This window comes from Periplaneta americana, chromosome 9 (assembly GCF_040183065.1).
Source record: "Periplaneta americana isolate PAMFEO1 chromosome 9, P.americana_PAMFEO1_priV1, whole genome shotgun sequence".
In the NCBI taxonomy this organism is placed as follows: domain Eukaryota; kingdom Metazoa; phylum Arthropoda; class Insecta; order Blattodea; family Blattidae; genus Periplaneta; species Periplaneta americana.
In genome coordinates, this window is record NC_091125.1 from 163204510 (window position 1) to 163225118 (window position 20609).

General features: G+C 36.5%; 1 protein-coding gene and 1 non-coding gene across 3 annotated transcripts in view; one reads left to right on the top strand and one right to left on the bottom strand.

Moving 5' to 3' along the window:
- LOC138706700 (alpha-(1,3)-fucosyltransferase C-like) overlaps positions 1–20609 on the top strand; it is a 124261-nt gene that overhangs the window by 35972 nt on the left and 67680 nt on the right. Inside the window, exon 1 of one of the 2 annotated variants that reach the window (XM_069836292.1) lies at positions 4016–4150. The exons of the other annotated variant lie outside the window; for it this stretch is intronic. Within the exon in view, the coding sequence (XP_069692393.1) occupies positions 4132–4150 (19 nt within the window). The 5' untranslated portion in view covers positions 4016–4131. Of the gene's footprint in view, positions 1–4015; positions 4151–20609 lie in introns of those variants that run through there. 2 annotated transcript variants of the gene reach the window in all.
- On the bottom strand, positions 7982–8054 carry TRNAY-AUA (transfer RNA tyrosine (anticodon AUA)). Its single transcript has one exon. It is a non-coding gene; the product is annotated as a tRNA-Tyr (tRNA).

Genomic DNA, 20609 nt, shown 5'->3' on the forward strand with positions numbered 1-20609 from the left:
GTGACAAGAAAATTCAACATTCGGACTTACAAAAAATGCAACATGCTGCTGCAATATAAAAGACGCTGTATTTTGTTTTCCTTGCCATGATGAGATTTCAAAGAAATAAAGAAAGCTGCTGACTTTTTAGCAGTTAAGGCTGATGAGACGACACACGTATCGAATGCTTGTGATCGTGTGAACTGTGTTATAAAACGCATATCGCGAAAACAATATTATTTACGGTGTGCTGCAATAGAAATTGAACACTTTACTTTGCTATTACTGGACCTACATAGGAAACTAATTAACTGCAATTTCTTGAGTAACAAAATTATGTAAATCTATACCTACGTAACATATGTTAATAGTTATGTAGTAGTTAGTTCCTATAATAATAATAATAATAATAATAATAATAATAATAATAATAATAATAATAATAATAATATAATTTATTTCAAGAAATAGTCTGCCCAGGCATCCTGGGTTGCCAAAAACACAGAATAACACACATATAAGAATAGTAATGATTACAGTAAGATAGATGAGCCAAATTTAAATGTGAACTAGGAGCTTAAGTTTAAGAAATAATAAATTTGTACATATATTTGTAACAATCACACACTAACGAATAGAAAAGGGGGGGGGGTATTATGATATTCCGTATAAATGATTTTTCAGAATTGCCACAGACCCTTTAATGGTTGAAGTAATTATTTTTGGAATGATGTCATGGATTCCAAATGTTTTGATAGTGTTTACAGTTGATCGTGGGATGGTGTCCCTCGCTCCGATCATTAAACCATGTACTTCCCAGGTGCCTTCCATCTGATATTTTTCTCGAAAATACGGAATAGTAGGCTCATAAATTTGTTGTTTTTCTTTGTTGACCTCGGATGGTTGGGTCTGGCTCATCTCAAATCTAACAGTTGGGTCCAGTATAAAGCCTTTACTATTAGTCTTGTCTAGAGCCACGATGTCCGCTCTTCTAATTCCGCCGCCTTCAGACGCAACGCAGTGCACCTCTTCATGGACCTCGAAGGATTTGTTTCTAAGGGCTTGTGCTATTAGTTTAATAATATAATATTATAATAATAATATAATATAATAATATAATATAATATAATATAATATAATATAATATAATATAATATAATATAATATAATAATATAATAATAATAATAATAATAATAATAATAATAATAATAATAATCATAATCATAATAAATATTTGTGCACCACCAGGATTATTTATCACCACACACCACTGTATGTAGTCAATTTTATGACTCATGTTTAGAAATCTGAAGCGTCTGTTGTATCTCCAGAAGTGTCGGAACCGCTAGCGCTAGTGTCGTCCTCATGTTGGGATTGCAGTTGAGCAGTGCTGTTGTTGGCACTCGCAGCTGGTACTTGTAGTACTTTAATTGCCTCAACTTACATTTTTGATTTTCTTGTATTTGGATGTCGATTGATCTGGGATGTGATGGGATAAGAAGATACTAACAACATGTGTAGGACATCTAAGTTTCTCTCACTAGGACACTTCCTAGCGTGGTCTAACCTGTACTTTTGTAAATGTTTGTGTCTTGCCTCTTGAGCATCTTTAGATAATATCCCAATAGGAAGTATCGCAGTTTCTGCAATTTTTTCTACATGTATCAGTAAGTCATGCACGCTGGATGGCATATAGTACCATGGATATATCTATTGTACATATAAATGGGCTGTACTTCTCAAACGCCTCAAATGAATATCCACATGAAATGGTGTATAAAATTACAGAAAATCTGTGAATGAGGTCTTACTAATGCCCGTAATATTGGCTGTAATTTGTGGGTTTTCAAAAAAACCAACGTGCTATATTTCCATCATTTAATGTCCCAGGGCCACCAGATTTCGATTTGTCAATAAGAAGACCTAATTGTGAGCGAAATCTACAAATAATCCCCTGTTTTCTAGCTTCAAAAATATCTTTGTTGTTGCCTCTGACCTGCCAAGAACAATGTTTTTAGAAAATAATCCTTTTTACGGTGACACTGCATCCAACGTCTGTTAAAATTATTTCGAATATTTTTCAAAATATTATGAATGCACTTCTCACTATTAGAATCACATGTTTCAATACATAATTTGTTCAAAACATATCTATATAGTTCATCCAAGTCGCCACTTTTGTTGGTAAGTATTGGAAATAGATCACGGCACGAAATTATCGGTAGCGGTTCCGAGTCTGAAAAAAATTGACCACATGCAGAGCGGTCAGTAGGAGCAAATGAAAGTAGGTTAGTCTTAAAGTGCATACTTAAACCTACGTTCTGACATAAAAATAAATGTGACTCTGTGTGACTCTCCTATTATAAGTCAACGTTTACTTAGAGAAATAGTTTTAAAAAATTGCATTTCCTGCCGTTAAGTTAACATGCCGTTTCTAAAAATTCAAAGGTATTATGATCATAAAATTTATATAATAATTATCTACCAACCTTGTTCTTCATTTTCTATTTCAGAATCACAAAATGTTTCACTCCCACATCACAGAAAACAAGCTTGCTTCTTACACTATTTCAGCGTGGCTGAGCAATAAAACTGGTTACGGAGGGGAATCCTCGTCAACATCCTTGTGTGACGTCCGTATGTTCAGTGTCAAAGCTTCTTTCTCATAGATAAGCATTCTGTGATTCATTAGCAACAACTTGAGATAAGACACGCATAAAAATGAGAACATGTGAAAATTGATTTTGTTCCGGCTAGAATCGCAATCCGTCCCACTGTGCAGCGTCGTAAAATAACCCAATAAAATAAAAATAAAATCGAGATGCATGAAATTCGTGGCCTGACACATAGATGGCATTGAAAACTTGTCAGCAATGCCGCCCATTGTTAGCGGGCATTTTACACTAGTTCAAGCACGAAAAATCACAATTTTCTGTTGATTACATTTTGTATAGTTCAAATTTGAACTTCGTGCGCCGCACAGATTGGAAAAATAATGAGTCCAACAGAAATTAAAGCAGACATGGATTCCACACAGCACTGCACAGTGGGCCAGAATTCGAATCTAGGCATCTAGCAGTGGCGTAGCGTCAATGTAAGCTAAAAAGCTTAGCTTCCCCAGTTAATAATAATTTCATAATAAACCTGCAGTTTATGGACAAAATTATTTATTAATTTTAATAGAATTTATATTTACGCGTTAAATATTGTGATGCGGCAGCTCAGGATGATTTGTGATGCAGCAGTAAACAAGAAGCCTGCACACACCAGCTTCCAAGCAGACCGGTTTCTTCTGTGTAATCCACCCCGCAGATTTTCCATCCCTTTCTAACTAAACTACCCTAGTCGCAAGGCTCGCAAGAAGCTAGCTTTAACATTTAAAATAAATAGTTTCCGAGTTATCCCTTTTCGTCAGTTGTGTTCAGTTGAAGTGTTAGTGTGCATTGTGGCTGATATAATAAATAATGAGCGAAATAACAGTTCCTGACACTAATTTACTTGAAATTTTTAGGACAATTGTATTATCAAGACTGACTTACGAACAAAAGTGTGATTTAAAAAAGAAATGACCGACTCCCTTGCTGTCAATGAAGGACACAATCAAAAGACAGACGCATACTTACGTAATGATACTAATATTGTGATTTCTCTAAGTATGACAGGGAGTTAGCTAATGTTATACTTATACGTGTCTATTTGTTAAGAGATAGGCCTATGTGTAAGTCGTGAAATCATATTTTACTAGGTATCATTTGAGATCATGCCTTATTGGTGTTACTTACGATGTTCCAACCAATCTTCGATTGCTGACTTGACATTGACTACTATTTATTTTAAGACTGTATTTTTGTAATGCATGAAAGACAACTTGAGTTAGCTTCCCCTGCTCAAAATTTCATGCTACGCCACTGGCATCTAGCAGGAAAAAAAAGAAAAACTCAACTTATATTGTTCCCCATTTTGTCCCTCTGGATCTGTTAACAGATAATCACAGCTTAAGAAAATCAACTCTAGAGGCGAAACATAAACAGACGTGCTTATATATAACAACCGACATCTGCACTTCCTTGAGGAAGCGCTGGTTGTGTGTCAGCAGTGAACTTAGTTGCTTGTTAGTTCGGTGTCAGTGCATTATTGTGAATATCTGAAGTATGGAAAAGAAAGCTACAGGTATGCACTTTCAAATAAATATAGTTAAAATTCTCATTTTTTCATCAGTTATTTATATTGAAGGTGTTAACAAGCCGATGTAATCAGCGAGTAAAGTTCTTATTTTCTAAATTTACACAGTAATTTTAAAATGTATACAAATGTATCCGTTTACATTTTCATACCAAAATGTAAAGAAACCCATAACGATTAAGGGTAAAGTTTCAGTATGTGCCCAAATTTGCCCAAGTCTTAGAAATTTTATTTTCTTCGCAGAGGCGTGCGTTTCGCCGCGACCTCCGATAATGCATCGTAAGCTATGCGAAGTGTTGAGTAGAGATGGGTAAAAAAAGCTGGAACAGTTTATTTGAAACTGTTTCGATTTATCGAAACAGTTTCGTGAAATAACCTGTTCCAACTGTTCCAAAGTGTTACACTGCTCCAACGTTCCACATGGCTCCAAGAGAAACAGTTCAATTTCTAAATAGTTTTCCTCTTCTTTGCTGTCTGCAGAGGTCATGTGTAGCGCTATCATTGACCTCCAATCGAAAGTAGATATACAGGGACATCATTTTATTTTTACTAACATTTTTAATATTAACCTGTCTATACCTTTAGAGAACCGGAAACACCGCTTGCTCCCCCCTCCAAGACTGGAGTTCGATGATACTGGCGTAAAACACAAATCACTCTACTAGGTATAGGATGGAATAAAAGTAGTTCATCCATTTACGTAAACTAGGAAATATCGCGATTTTGACTTTTGATAATTTTCATTAAGTTTTTCTTTAATCAAAGTACAGTACTGTATTAAAAATAAGTGTTTTTACTCACGAACTGAGTTATCCATGCGAACGTATTCATTGTGCAGTGTATATTATACTGTCTACAGCACATTAGCGTACAATATAGAGAAAGAAGTTAAATTGAAAAATAATCATAATATGAATATTTAAACACAATTTTGAAAATGGTGGCCGTTCATTTCGATACAGGCTTCAGTTCTTTTGTGCATATTATCGCACTATAGACTATTGCATCTAATTCCAATTGCCAGTTTCGTCCTTCGTACTAGTAACTCATGTTGAAATAATTCTATACCTACTCTACGTACTGTTAATTCAATCTTCACTTCTGCCCGACCCGAAAATATAAAATTACTCAGACATGCTATCTACTGTCCGTCCAAGTGGTTATGCCGCAGGATTGTAGAAAGGGAGGAAATCACGTGACAGTTAATTACTTAACGAGGCCCTTTTATTTAAGTTAAATTAAACAGCTGTATAATATTACGTAAAAGCCCAATTCCTAAGAGAAATTAATATTTTCAGAAAAGAGCTAAGACAGCCCAGCTTTTACAGAGGGGCGAGAAGAAGCAGGTGGGGGAAATCGGGATGCGACGTAGGCAAACGGACAGTACCTGTGCGAAAATATGATTCCATATTGAAAGCTCTTTCGTCACTGGAAAACGCGAACATATTTCTGGAACGTACTATACTCAGTAACTCAGTACTGCCTACTATCTGCTGTCTTGGCTCTGTGTGGAGTTGGAACTTCATTAGTAGAAGGGGTGGGAGTGAAGTACATTAAAAAACTCAGGTACAATAAAAATTGAAGTAAAAATAAAATGATGTCCCTGTATTATCCATGTTACACACGGCCTTCGTGAAACAGTAGCCTATGTAGGATCGCGCAATTTAATTGAACGAATCAAATTCCGTAATAAATCTGATATTAATTATTAGCTGTCCATTGATGGAGAATGTGTTCATGGTGCCCTAACATTAATTATTAATATACAGCGAAAAATATCATCGGCAAATGTCATCGTTATAAAACTATTTTACTATTTTTACTAAAATCAATTCATTTTGAATTGTAGTTATTTACTGTACCCTTAACAGTAACCTATTAAAACTATCTTTCGTTGTCATAATACACTGAACAGCTGATTTAAAGACGATTCAAGGACTTTGAAACATATTCCCTTAGCAGATGAGAGGTTGAAACAGTTGGAACACTTGGAACAGTTGGCACTGATGTTGTAAACATATTCTTATGAACCTGTTTCATTGAAACTGTTATTTTGGAACACCTTCGTTCATGAAACGGTTACAGTCGAAACTGTTTCTTAAAAAGAACAGTTTATCCCAACTCTAGTGTTGAGTGATAAAACACAGAGTGAGGATCAATTGGTGTGCTATGCAATATCTATATATATAATTTGAACTGGTAATGGAAATTACGGGAAAACGGCTGAACGGATTTTAATGAGTGACCCCTCATTTTCATGCCTGGCATCCTAAGTTTTTCGGAAAAGTTAGTAGTTTTCAGTGAAATGTCAATTTTCCTACATAATTTTCCTATTTTCCAAAATCTATCTGTTGTCAGTTTTGAGAACTAATTTTGTTGAATCACTGCCGACTTGATTGAATTTCAGAACAAAACACACACTACAATAAACAATAGGTCATTACACGAAGGCCATGACCTGCAGGATTGCCGACATATTTAGAGCTCAATTCAATTTGTTATTAAAAACTGATTCTGCAGCGTATAATTTTCTGAGTACAGCTGTGTATTGGATATTCAAATCTACGAAACTTAAGGTGGTTTGATGACATTATTACCATTAGAAATTAAATATTATTATAGTTAATATCATGATGCATCTATTCTTCATTAATTGTACGTAATATTGATGCTATATTGATGACATGAAAGTGAAACTTTTTCAGGTTATGTAAGTAAATGTAGAGAATATCTTAATTTAGATCTTCATTTCTATAATTTACTGAGTGACTGCTATATATAACTACAAAACTTAAGATAATAATATTGTTATTAAAAATCAAATATTTTTATACTTATTAACCCAGTGGGGTTGGGTCTTTTTAATGGCGGTGTAGCTCAGGATAGGGACCAACGGCGGACTTATGTGAGGGCGGCAATGAACCTCCGGGTTCCTTAAAAGCCAGTAAGTAAGTAAGTAAGTAAGTAAGTAATGGCGGTGTAGTGTAGATATTGATATGTGTCATTTCCTTCAGTATTGGCTCGAGAGAGCGCAAAAATTACAGTTCCTAAGGAAAGATAAAAAGATATTACTTACTGATAAAATAAGAGGCCTAGAAAATTTTGTAGTCTCCAGATCATTTCAGCAAGATCTCTTAGTAGGATAAAATGATTTTACGCTCTACATTTCAAGTTCTACATGCAGCAGCTATACGAAAATGCTATTGTTCGAAAGCTTAGCAAACCTGATATTTTTTTAACTTTTGCCTACAATCCACAATGACCTGAAATAGCTACTGCTATCGTCCTGACATTGATATTTGCGTTTTCGCGTTGAAACTCAAAAACTGAAGTTGGATAGGTTCAAGAGAAAGTATTTGGCCTAAAAAAAATCCATTCAGAGGGAGTATGTTTCATTATTATGGAAGTAAATAACTATCTGTCAAAAAGACTAGTATTTTCATTGAAAATAAATCTGAAACATTTTTATTTGAACGTCTAACGAACTTAGTTTGCAGCAGCATTTGCTGTACAAGCCACTAGTCTAAACTAAACATACAGGACTGTTCTTCTGACGTGTTACGTCGTATTAAAATGACACTGAGTGCTTTCAAATGCAGATTTCAAGAGCGATGGAAACAAAGTAATAGAATGAAAGCTAGATTTTTTAACGATAAATTCCGATTGGTAGAAAAAGAATTACATTTTTCTGATGTAGTTTATAAAGCTGCATCTCAAAATTTTAAAACGGCCAGTTCAGTTCCGTCCACCTCTAAACGTGGAAGGTCTAAAAAAAACCTCTTTGAAGACAGCGGAATGAAAACTAAACAGAAAAGTTCACTCCGGCACCGGGGATCGAACCCGGATCCTTGGTTCTATATACCAAGCGCTCTGACCACTGAGCTACGCCGAATTAAATTCACAGTATCGGACCGAACCCTCCTCCTTCAATGTTTCCCTTTGTGGCCTGACTCCAAGTTAGGCATATATGTTGACGTATATGTCCAATGTCAACTGCCATTATACTAGGAGCGCACTCAGCTGAGTGACTTGTTTGGCCGGGATTCCGCAGTTAGGTGCACAGTAATCTGTACAAATATATGCACTGCAGCTATGAGAATATTATAGGTTTATTAATTTGTCCTACAGAATAATATCTGTAATATTGACAATTAATATTTGAGGAGAAAAATTCGCTCCGGCGCCAGGGATCGAACCCGGGTCCTTGGTTCTACGTACCAAGCGCTCTAACCACTGAGCTACGCCGAATTCAATCCACAGTGCGCTCGTGTTATCCAGTCTGCTCTCAAATAAGCCGAAAGTTAGAATTTATAAAACAGTTATATTACCGGTTGTTCTTTATGGTTGTGAAACTTGGACTCTCACTTTGAGAGAGGAACAGAGGTTATGGGTGTTTGAGAATAAGGTGCTTAGGAAAATATTTGAGACTAAGAGGGATGAAGTTACAGGAGAATGGAGAAAGTTACACAACACAGAACTGCACGCATTGTATTCTTCACCAGACATAATTAGGAACATTAAATTCAGATGTTTGAGATGGGCACGACATGTAGCACGCATGGATGAATCCAGAAATGCATATGGAGTGTTAGTTGGGAGGCCGGGGGGAAAAAGACCTTTGGGGAGGCCGAGACGTAGGTTGGAGGATAATATTAAAATCGATCTGAGGGAGATGGAATATGATTGTAGAGACTGGATTAATTTTGCTTGGGATAGGGACCGATAGCGGGCTTATGTGAGGGCGGCAATGAACCTCCGGGTTTTCTATAAACCATAAATAAGTACAGAAAGTAATAAATATTTCTGTGTGAGATCGTGCGTATTTTCTTAGTTTCCGCACAAAACCAATTCGCGGAAAGTCTAAAATTCCACATTCAGTATTCCCAACCTAACACACATAACAATTTCCCTCTTCTTACCGCTTAAGTGACATATTGATTTTACTGCTTTAGGCTTTTAACATATTATTTTTAGAGACGTTCAGTATAGTAATAATTATAAATTGGAAACTTACCACTGCAATTTCACCTAAATTGCACTGTTAATTATTGTTTTTAAATATTTGCAAAAATTAAGTAAACTATACAACTCCACTAAAGTTAGTGCATTCGTGATGCAAGTAACATTAAGGAAGCCGTGAAAAAATCAACAAGATTCCAGACTCATCATAGACTGGGGGGGGGGGAAAGACAGACGTATATCACGGCCTGCTGGAGTATAGTAAACACAGAAAACATTTTAAAGCAACAATGTTGAAGATAGATATTTTTGTTTTGCAAATTTGCCGTCATTGAACAGAAACCAAGATGGAGATTTCATTGCAACTAATTAGAAATTCCTCTTTCAGGTATGTAATAAACGATGTTCGCACAAAATAATGTACGATACACGAGCGGTATGTTTTCTTTCAATTCTCGGAAATTAAAAAAGCTCAACTACGTTTCGCTTTTTCAAACTTTTCCTCGAACATGAAAACTACAACATACCGCTCTTGTAACGCATATTACTATTTTCAGAATGACAGTTTAACTTATATATCAGTCCACGAACTTTTCAAACAAACCTCGTAATAGAACAAGTCTCTACTTTGAAATATTTAGGCTGTGCAATATATTACAAATAACCAACAACACTTGAACAGTAATTTACAAAAATTCCAATAAACCGGTATTATATGGGACATTAAAGGAGCAATAGGACGTAAAGGAAGGCATAACTTTGCCTCAGGTGTGGTGGCGAAACCTGGCTCACCAAAAAACCAGACGAGAGGCGATTGGATGCAGGAAATATGAGGTTTTTAAGGTATGTAGCAGGCTATAAAATAATTTAGATAAGAAACGAAATGTTAACAAATGTTGAAATCAGAGAAGAATTGAATATGAACATGTAAAGGGCAAAGCTAAAATTGTTCAACATGATGAAAGAATAACACTCGCAAGAATCGCCAAACTAAAAATGAACAATAAACCTACTGAAACAGAGATTCTGGGAGACCAAGGGTAAAATGGAGAAGCTTTGAGAACGAACAGGCTGATGAGTTCAATCTCTGAAGTCGATGATAATGAGGATGATGACAATAATAATAATAAGACCGGTAAAATAATAATAATGATACTTACTCACTTACAAATGGCTTTCAAGGAACCCCACGGTTCATTGCCGCCCTCATATAAGCCCGCCATCGGTCCCTATCCTGTGCAAGATTAATCCAGCCTCTATCATAATATCCCATCTCCCTCAAATCCATTTTAATATTATCGTCCCATCTACGTCTCGGCCTCCCCAAAAGTCGTTTTCCCTCCGGCTTCCCAAATAACACTCTATATGCATTTCGGATTCGCTCATACGTGCTACATGCCGTGCCCATCTCAAACGTCTGGATTTAACGTTCCTAATTATGTCAGGTGAAGAATACAATGCGTGAAGTTCTGCGTTGTGTAACTTTCTCCATTCTCCTGTAATTTCATCCCTCTTAGCCCCAAATATTTTCCAAACACTCTTAACCTATGTTACTCTCTCAAAGTGAGAGTCCAAGTTCCACAACCATACAGAACAACCGGTAATATAACTGTTTTATAAATTCTAACTTTCAGATTTTTTGATAGCAGACTAGATGATAAAAGCTTCTCAACCGAATAATAACACGCATTTCCCACATTTATTTTGCGTTTAATTTCCTCCCGAGTGCCATTTATATTTGTTACTGTTGCTCCAAGATATTTGAATTTTTCCACCTCTTCGAAGGATAAATCTCCAATTTTTATATTTCCATTTCGTACAATATTCTGGTCACGAGATATAATCATATACTTTGTCTTTTCGGGATTTTTTTTCGAAACCTATCTCTTTACTTGCTTCAAGCAAAATTCCCGTGTTTTCCCTAATCGTTTGTGGTTTTTCTCCTAACATATCCACGTCATCCGCATAGACAAGAAGCTGATGTAACCCGTTCAATTCCAAACCCTGTCTGTTATCCTGAACTTTCCTAATAATAATAATAATAATAATAATAATAATAATAATAATAATAATAATAATAATAATAATAATAATAATAATAATTTTGTAAATTACTGATTATTCCAAACTATCATTTTAGTTTGTAAGTTTACTCTTTCATAGTGATATCCACAGCTGTGGAGTAGCAATTAGCACGTCTGATCATGAAATGAGTGGGCCCGGGTTCAAATCCTGTTTGGGGAAAGTTACTTGTTTGAGGTTTTCCGAGGTTTTCCCTCAATCAATCGGAGCAGGATTGCTGGGTAACTTTCGGCGCTGGACCTCGGATTCATTTCGTCATCATAATTACACTTCCCCTCTTTCATCATCTCCGTTTCTTTCCTAGTTTTCGGGTTTGATCCGCTGTAGAGTCAGCTGCAGTCCGCCCCCGAACTTGGACCCCGTGGATATGTGGTCATTCGTTGCTGGTGGCAGTGCTATGCATCGTGGGCTCTCCAATGGGCTCATGGTAATTCGTGAGACCGAGGATGAGGGATCGCGATAAGGCCTACATGGAAAGGTAAAGGGATCATATAGTCTGTAGGGGAGTCCGGAGGCGGCACGTAGGCGGATTTGTAGCAGGGGGGGGCCTTAGGGCATGCACACTATTCCGTCCTGTGTAATACAATGGACCCATCCGAGCGGCCTGCGTTTGAGGACAGCGCCAGTCCGTGCCCTCCCCGGAAGGGGGACTAATAGTTTCATGATTATAACACAGCACAACTCACTGCAATCAACTTGTTGCATAATTTTTCACTGAGACTAAGTGAATAAATTGAACAAAAAAGCGCCGAAACACTGTGCTTCAACCACGAGAAAGTCTCTGCCGGATGAGACGAAGCGGAGTAATGCTGTATGTATGTATTTATTCACACTGCAATGGGTATATACCCGGTGGCAGTGGTAGCTAATTACACTCAATAATGACAATAATAAACTCATTAATTAAAAATACAGTTAATAATACCAATAATTAATAGAAATAATTAATACTAACAATAATCAATAATAATAATAATAATAATAATAATAATAATAATAATAATAATAATAATAATAATAATAATAATAATAGGGAATATCCTAAATTAAATGAAGCACGATCACTTAAAATTATATTTAAAATAAATCTAATTTGTATCTTAAATCTAAGTACGAACTAAAACCCACGAGTATGATATGTTCATATCTGCACAAGTACCTTTCCACATTACACTCATTTCGCTGTCAACTCACTCACTGCAATGGAACTACGACACATTTCACTGATTCTATCCTGATTTCACTAACACTTCAAAAACATTTCACTGTTCAAATAATTTGCACTGCCACTATAAACTATAAAGCTTCCCTGATAGGAACACGTTTCACTGACACAACACACTTCACTGTAACAACACACTTCACTGACACAACACACTTCACTGACACAACACACTTCACTGACACAACACACTTCACTGTAACAACACACTTCACTGACACAACACACTTCACTGTAACAACACACTTCACTGACACAACACACTTCACTGACACAACATAATTCTTCACTGATACAACACTTCAATAACAAAATATCATTTACATCCTTTACATACTGTGTATAATTACCGTCTATTAGTAAAGTCCTTAAGCCTATTTTTAAATACGTTTTTGGTTGTTGGTAAAGCCTTTAGTAAGTCTGCAGGTAAAGCATTCCAGTCCCTGATAGTACGATTGAGAAAAGAAAACTTTCCAGTGTCCGTCCTCTGTCTTCTTTCCCTCAATTTATATAAGTGGTCTATATGCTGTGAATGAATGTTGATGTCATAAGATGTCATAAGGTCACACACGTGGGTACTCGTTTCTCTATTGGCTCGCTGTCACAGCACAAACAATAACATTGATACACACATGTTTATACTACCCTAGTTACAAAATTAGATCACTGTTAATCTCCTGGTCTTTTAATCTCTCCATACAGGAAATAACAAATGCAGGAGAGCGAATGGTTTTTAAACTGACGTTATAACGATAATATTATATATCTACTTCAATAGATGACGCAATAGTCAGCACATTCCTTTCACGGTTAATCTCCTGGTTGGAGAACAGTGTAATACTATTCGGCATCAACAAAAGAGGAGCGAGAAAATTACTCGAAACGTGAAAATTTTGTCATGACTATTACACTCTTACTACGTGATACTACTTTTGTCCAATAAAAGGGTACGAAAGGACGTATTTCAACCAATCATGGCTGCTTATCGCACAATTTTATCGCATCCCTAGCATTTGTTTAATTTTATCGCGTCCCTAGCATTTGTTTCTTTGTTCGCCAACATTTGAAACTGCGCTGGTCTGGAAGTAAATATATATATATATATATATATATATATATATATATATAATTACAAACCACTCCAGTCGATGCACAGCAGTTTCAAATATGACTCGCATTGGCATTCAAGAACAAGAATTAATAAAAATCACTGATCATACCTATGCATCTTCTGAAATCCGATTTACAAATAAATGAAGAGCACCATTCGGAAATCCTAAATAAGTTGAATACACCATGTAGGCCTAAATCAACGAGTTCCACTTCTATTACGCACACGTCCAATATAACATCAATTGAACCACCAACCACATTCAAATTTGAAAATTGTACATTCAATAATTATTTTCCTTTTAAAATTATTCATTCGGAAATTCTGAATAAGTTGAATACACCATGTAGGCCTAAATCAACGAGTTCCACTTCTATTACGCACACATCCAATATAACATCAATTGAACCACCAACCACATTCAAATTTGAAAATTGTACATTCAATAATTATTCCTTTTAAAATTATTCATGTTTATTTTTTATGTCATCGTCGTTAATTAAAACTTTTCTAACACTTGTGTATAGGTCATGTTATAGCTTCTGCTATATGATATTATGGATAGTCACGTATCAGAGATTGTTTAATATTAAGATTTATTGAAAATCATCTGTCAAGTGACGTTGATTACTGGGATTCGGATAATTGAAGTGGAATGTTGCATTTTATTAAAAATGAAACTGAATCAAAAAAACCTTCTTGACTAGTAACATTGCCATCGTGTATAATAGATCGAGAACTTCTCGACGAGAAGGCATTGCTCACTACTGTCATCTAGCATGCATCTAGTGTAATATTTGTAATGTTGAGATGGTACAATAATACATTTGAAAACAGTTGTATTTTCGTAAGTCAATTAATATTTTATTGTATTGGAGTACTTCGTTACTTCTAAACTTTATATACTTTCTTCTAATCGTGTAATAGTCAATTAAATTCTACTCGAGTTTTGATTTTCTCTAGATAAATCAAAACGTCTAGTGAGATTACTGTTGATAAAAAAATTATTTTACACAAGACCTCAAACCTGTTTCCTGATTTCCTGTAAAATTCCGTTTCCGTGAGTTATCAGTCACTCGCCGAAGTTAGAGCTATTTTCGTGAATGCTTGCTTTCTCTTGTTAACTGCGGTACCTGATAAAAATAAAAGATAAAGAACAATGTTTTCAACTTATGTACACACGAGCAGTGGTAAAACGTAACGTAATGTTTTACGAACTGGGGAGGTATAGGCGGAGAGAGAACAGTTTCCTTAGGGGGAGGGGGGGAGCAAAGCAAAACCATATAATCCCCATATAACGGGGTTATGGAAGACATAATTTACTTCCTCCCCCATTATAGCTTAACCGTGGTACAGTACAGTATATCGGAATATGATCATTTAATAATAGTACATTATGCAACGAGCCTATAATGAAGGTAATTAAGAAGTGAGTATGGATATTTATGAAACGAGCGCAAGCGAGTTTCATAATTTTCATACGAGCTTCTTAATTACCATTATAGGCGAGTTTCATACGACTTTTTATGCTCGACCATATTTCTAACTTGATATTATTAATTTTATTGTATCTGACCTGGAGCAATGTCCCGTATGTTGTGAGATGTGCGCAGACGCGAAAGTATTGATTTTTTTCCGAGGAACAGATGTCCACATTGATCTTGCTAGGCCATAAGAACCTACAGAGATAACATTGAAATAAAATTAGACATTGAAAAGCGAGATGACAAATTGAATTTATTTGAATATTATTTACAATTAACGCTAATTATTATAGTAACAGAACATAACCTTCTGCGACAGTATTGGATTTCCAGCCTCCGTGACTTTTCGCTAATTCTCTTTCGATTGCATATCCGAGAATAATCGATACTTGCGGTTTTATAACGGTAGAAAGCTGACCTGTCATTGGCTGAACAGTTGTAACCTGAGTGGTCACTGGCTGAAAGACCTGCCCTTTAATGAGTAGGTGTACTTTAATGACATGCATTAAAGGTCTGTTACCAGGTGTATAATCAGGCTACTACATTTCGGCATGGTCGAGCATAAAGGTATTTTACAGTGTTAATCCATAACCGCGATGTTTCGGACCGAATTGTATAAGGCTTGAACTGTAGGTCTACTACAATTAATTATAATAGGGCATAACTTAAAACAATCTCCCTCTTTTTCTCTCTCGTACATATACATCAATAAAACTACGTAACATTGCTAATAGAAACTTTTTTATATGAAGCTTACCTTCTTGAAGATATCATATGAAATATAAACTCTAATATTATTTTACTTAATCTCGTCTTTAAGTTTACACATTATACTGGGATCACTTTTCTTTTTTCTGTATTGTTGTGTAGTATGTTATTCATATTTCTCCAAGGGGCGGCCTGAACACCTGCAGACTTCTAACACATGAGTACAGGCTGTTACAAAAGAAACATTACAGTGCTTCCATTCTTCAGATGAGGTACAGGAATTCTTATACAGGGACATCATTTTATTTTTACTTCAATTTTTATTGTATCGGTACCTGAGTTTTTGAATGTACTTCACTCCCACCCCTTCTACTAATGAAGTTACAACTGTCCTCCTCACAGAACCAAGGCCGCATATAGTAAGCAGTACTGAGTTAGTGAGTATAGTACGTTCCAGAAAAATGTTCGCGTTTCCAGTGACGAAAGAGTTTTCAATATTGAATCATATTTTCGCACAGGTACTATCGTCCGTTTGCCTACGTCGCATCCAGATTTCCCGCACCTGCTTCTGCTCGCCCCTCTGTAAAAGCTAGTGGCTGGGCTGTCTTAGCTCTTTTCTGAAAACATTAATTTCTGTTAGAAATTGGACGTATACGTAATATTATACAACTGTTTAAAATAACTTAAATGAAAGGGCCTCATTAAGTAATTAACTGTCAAGTGATTTCCTCCCTTTCTACGATCCTGCGACAAAATCACTTGGACGGACAGTAGATAGCATGTTTGAGCAATTTTATCTGTGCGGGTCGGGCAGAAGTGAAGATTGAATTTACAGTACGTAAGGTAGGCCTACTCTTTTGTAGAGTAGATACAGAATTATTTCAACATGAGTTATTAGTACGAAGGACGAAACTGGTAATTGGAATTAGATGCAATAGTCTATAGTGCGATAATATGAACCAAAGAACTGAAGCCTGTATCGAAATGAACGGTCACCATTTTCAAAAATTTGTTTAAATATCCATATCATGATTTTTTTCATTTTAACTTCATTCCCTATATTGTACGGTAATGTGCTGTAGACAGTATAATATACACTGCATAATGAATACGTTCGCATGGATAACTCAGTTCGTTTTGGTGAAGCTAACATTAGTGAAATAGAATTTAGTAAGTCAGTTAATATGGTATTGTATAGAGTATTTTATTTCTACTAATCTTTATATACTTTCTTCTAATCGTGTAATAGTCAATTAAATCCCACTCGAGTTTTGATTTTTCTAGATAAATCAAAACCTCTAGTGAGATTACTGTTGATAATTTTCGTAAAATTTCGCATGTCATTTTTAAAATATCCTTTTTTGGTGTTGAATAAGGTATAACATTTTCGCGATAATGTAATAACAAAATAATTCCGTGGTGTTTGGGTAAAGGGAGATAAGTCATAAAAATGAGTTCGGAGATAAATGAAAATTAAACTTGGAACCGTTATTACAAATAATTTTCTACACAAATAAAACACATCAACTGCTAGTATTCTTTGATTTTTGCACACCCACTTGTATAATTTAACTTGTGTGTTCATCTGGGGAACAAAATTCCATCTGCACAAAAAATGGCTTATACCCCTTTACCCGAACACCACAGAATTGTCTGTTATCGCGTAATAAATAAATCTCCACTTGTCAATTTGCTTGGACGGGAAAATAAATTTAAATACATTACATAAATATATAACTCACTAATTACGTTACATGTTATTATTATTATTATTATTATTATTATTATTATTATTATTATTATTATTATTATTCATGAAAAATAATGTAGTTCAGCAAATAAGGTGCTATGCTGTTTGTTTGGGCCGATGTTATAAACGCGCTTTAAACCTTACGTTCAGTTTAAACTCAAGTGTTTTGTTCTGCTTCGTATTATAGATCTTAACTACCAGTTAATCTTGAGTTAACTCGAGTTTAACTTGAACGGCAGTCCTCTGCCGTTTAAACTGCAGTGCAGTTCAAAGTCTCACCAGTGCAAGATGGCGGTTCTCGTTTTCCAAGAACTTACGAATGACGGTGAGGAAGTGATTAATATTACTGAATGACCAGGACGGCCAAGACTATATTAAGAAATCATATATCTTAAAAGTATTGGTTACCATCTTAAAAGTGGGGCTCCTGTTCTCGGTGATTAATAACTTATTTGTACGAGTTATGGAATAAAATTTACTGTATAATTTCAAGGGAAAAATTGTTACGGGGGCGGGTATCGATCCCGGGACCTCTGGTTAAACGTACCAGCGCTCTGCCAACTGAGCTACCCGGGAACTCCATCCGACACCGTCTCAACTTTTCCCTTTATATCCACACAACTCGCGTGAGCTGACGAAACGCCAGAGACCCACATCGAGTGCACACAAACTCTGTGTGACTTGGAATTGTGGTTTTTCTGTTAACATACACAGTGACGTATATATTATGCAAATCTAGTCTTTCAGGTAAAGCTTCCTGTAAAGCAGATTTGAATAATTTCAAGGGAAAAATTGTTACGGGGCCGGGTATCGATCCCGGGACCTCTGGTTAAACGTACCAGCGCTCTGCCAACTGAGCTACCCGGGAACTCCACCCGACATCGTCTCAACTTTTCCCTTTATATCCACACAACTCGCGTGGGCTGACGAAACGCCAGAGACCCACATCGAGTGCACACAAACTCTGTGTGACTTGGAATTGTGGTTTTTCTGTTAACGTACACAGTGACGTATATATTATGCAAATCTAGTCTTTCAGGTGAAGCTTCCTGTAAAGCAGATTTGAATAATTTCAAGGGAAAAATTGTTACGGGGCCGGGTATCGATCCCGGGACCTCTGGTTAAACGTACCAGCGCTCTGTCAACTGAGCTACCCGGGAACTCCACCCGACACCGTCTCAACTTTTCCCTTTATATCCACACAACTCGCGTGGGCGGACGAAACGAAAGAGACCCACATCGAGTGCACACAAACTCTGTATGACTTGGAATTGTGGTTTTTCTGTTAACGTACACAGTGACATATATATTATGCAAATCTAGTCTTTCAGGCGAAACTTCCTGTAAAGCAGATTTGAATAATTTCAAGGGAAAAATTGTTACGGGGCCGGGTATCGATCTCGGGACCTCTGGTTGAACGTACCAGCGCTCTGTCAACTGAGCTACCCGGGAACTCCACCCGACACCGTCTCAACTTTTCCTTTTATATCCACACAACTCGCGTGAGCTGACGAAATACCAGAGACCCACATCGAGTGCACACAAACTCTGTGTGACTTGGACTTGTGGTTTTTCTGTTAACGTATACAGTGACGTATATATTATGCAAATCTAGTCTTTCAGGTAAAGCTTCCTGTAAAGCAGATTTGAATAATTTCAAGGGAAAAATTGTTACGGGGCCGGGTATCGATCCCGGGACCTCTGGTTGAACGTACCAGCGCTCTGTCAACTAATCTACCCGGGAACTCCACCCGACACCGTCTCAACTTTTCCTTTCATATCCACACAACTCGCGTGAGCTGACGAAATGCCAGAGACCCACATCGAGTGCACACAAACTCTGTGTGACTTGGAATTGTGGTTTTTCTGTTAACGTACACAGTGACGTATATATTATGCAAATCTAGTCTTTCAGGTAAAGCTTCCTGTAAAACAGATTTGAATAATTTCAAGGGAAAAATTGTTACGGGGCCGGGTATCGATCCCGGGACCTCTGGTTGAACGTACCAGCGCTATGTCAACTGAGCTACCCGGGAACTCCACCCGACACCGTCTCAACTTTTCCTTTTATATCCACACAACTCGCGTGAGCTGACGAAATGCCAGAGACCCACATCGAGTGCACACAAACTCTGTGTGACTTGGAATTGTGGTTTTTCTGTTAACGTACACAGTGACGTATATATTATGCAAATCTAGTCTTTCAGGTGAAGCTTCCTGTAAAACAGATTTGAATAATTTCAAGGGAAAAATTGTTACGGGGCCGGGTATCATTTCCCTTGAAATTATTCAAATCTGCTTTACAGGAAGCTTTACCTGAAAGACTAGATTTGCATAAAATTTACTGTGATCTATTCAAGCAGAATTTTGCTTTGAACTTGGACATTATGAACGTTTGACGTTATGGACATTTTATCATAATTATGGGCTTTCTGTTGTATGGACGTTTGTACATGGACATTTTCACCGTATGGACATTTTGACAATATGGCTGTCTCCCTATTACGTCACTTGAAAGCTGCGCTCAGCGCAGTGCGCTGGTCTATTTACCAGCGCATGCACACGTTTCCCCTGCAGCATTCCCCCCTTACCTTCCGCCCCGCACGAAAGTCCTGAAGCTGGCTCGGCGAGGTTCAGAGGAGAAATTGAACCTAATAAGCATGTATTCGATCTCTTCAATTCAGAGGTTTTTATACGACAAAAATACAAAAGAGCCAGGAGGAAACTTATTAAAAATGAGCAAGAAACAAAGAATGATAGTGTAAATTACAATTAATAGTACATTATGCAACGAGCCTATAATGATAGTAATTAAGACGCGTACAATGCATCAGTTATTCATAGATTTCAAAAAGGCATATGACTCGGTTAAGAGAGAAGTTTTATGTGATATTCTTATGGAATTTGGTATTCCCAAGAAACTAGTTCGATTAATTAAAATGTGTCTCAGTGAAACGTACAGCAGAGTTCGTATAGGTCAGTTTCTGTCAGATGCGTTTCCAATTCACTGTGGGCTGAATCAAGGAGATGCACTATCTCCTTTACTTTTTAACTTTGCTCTAGAGTATGCCATTAGGAAAATCCAAGATAACAGAGAGGGTTTGGAATTGAATGGGTTACATCAGCTGCTT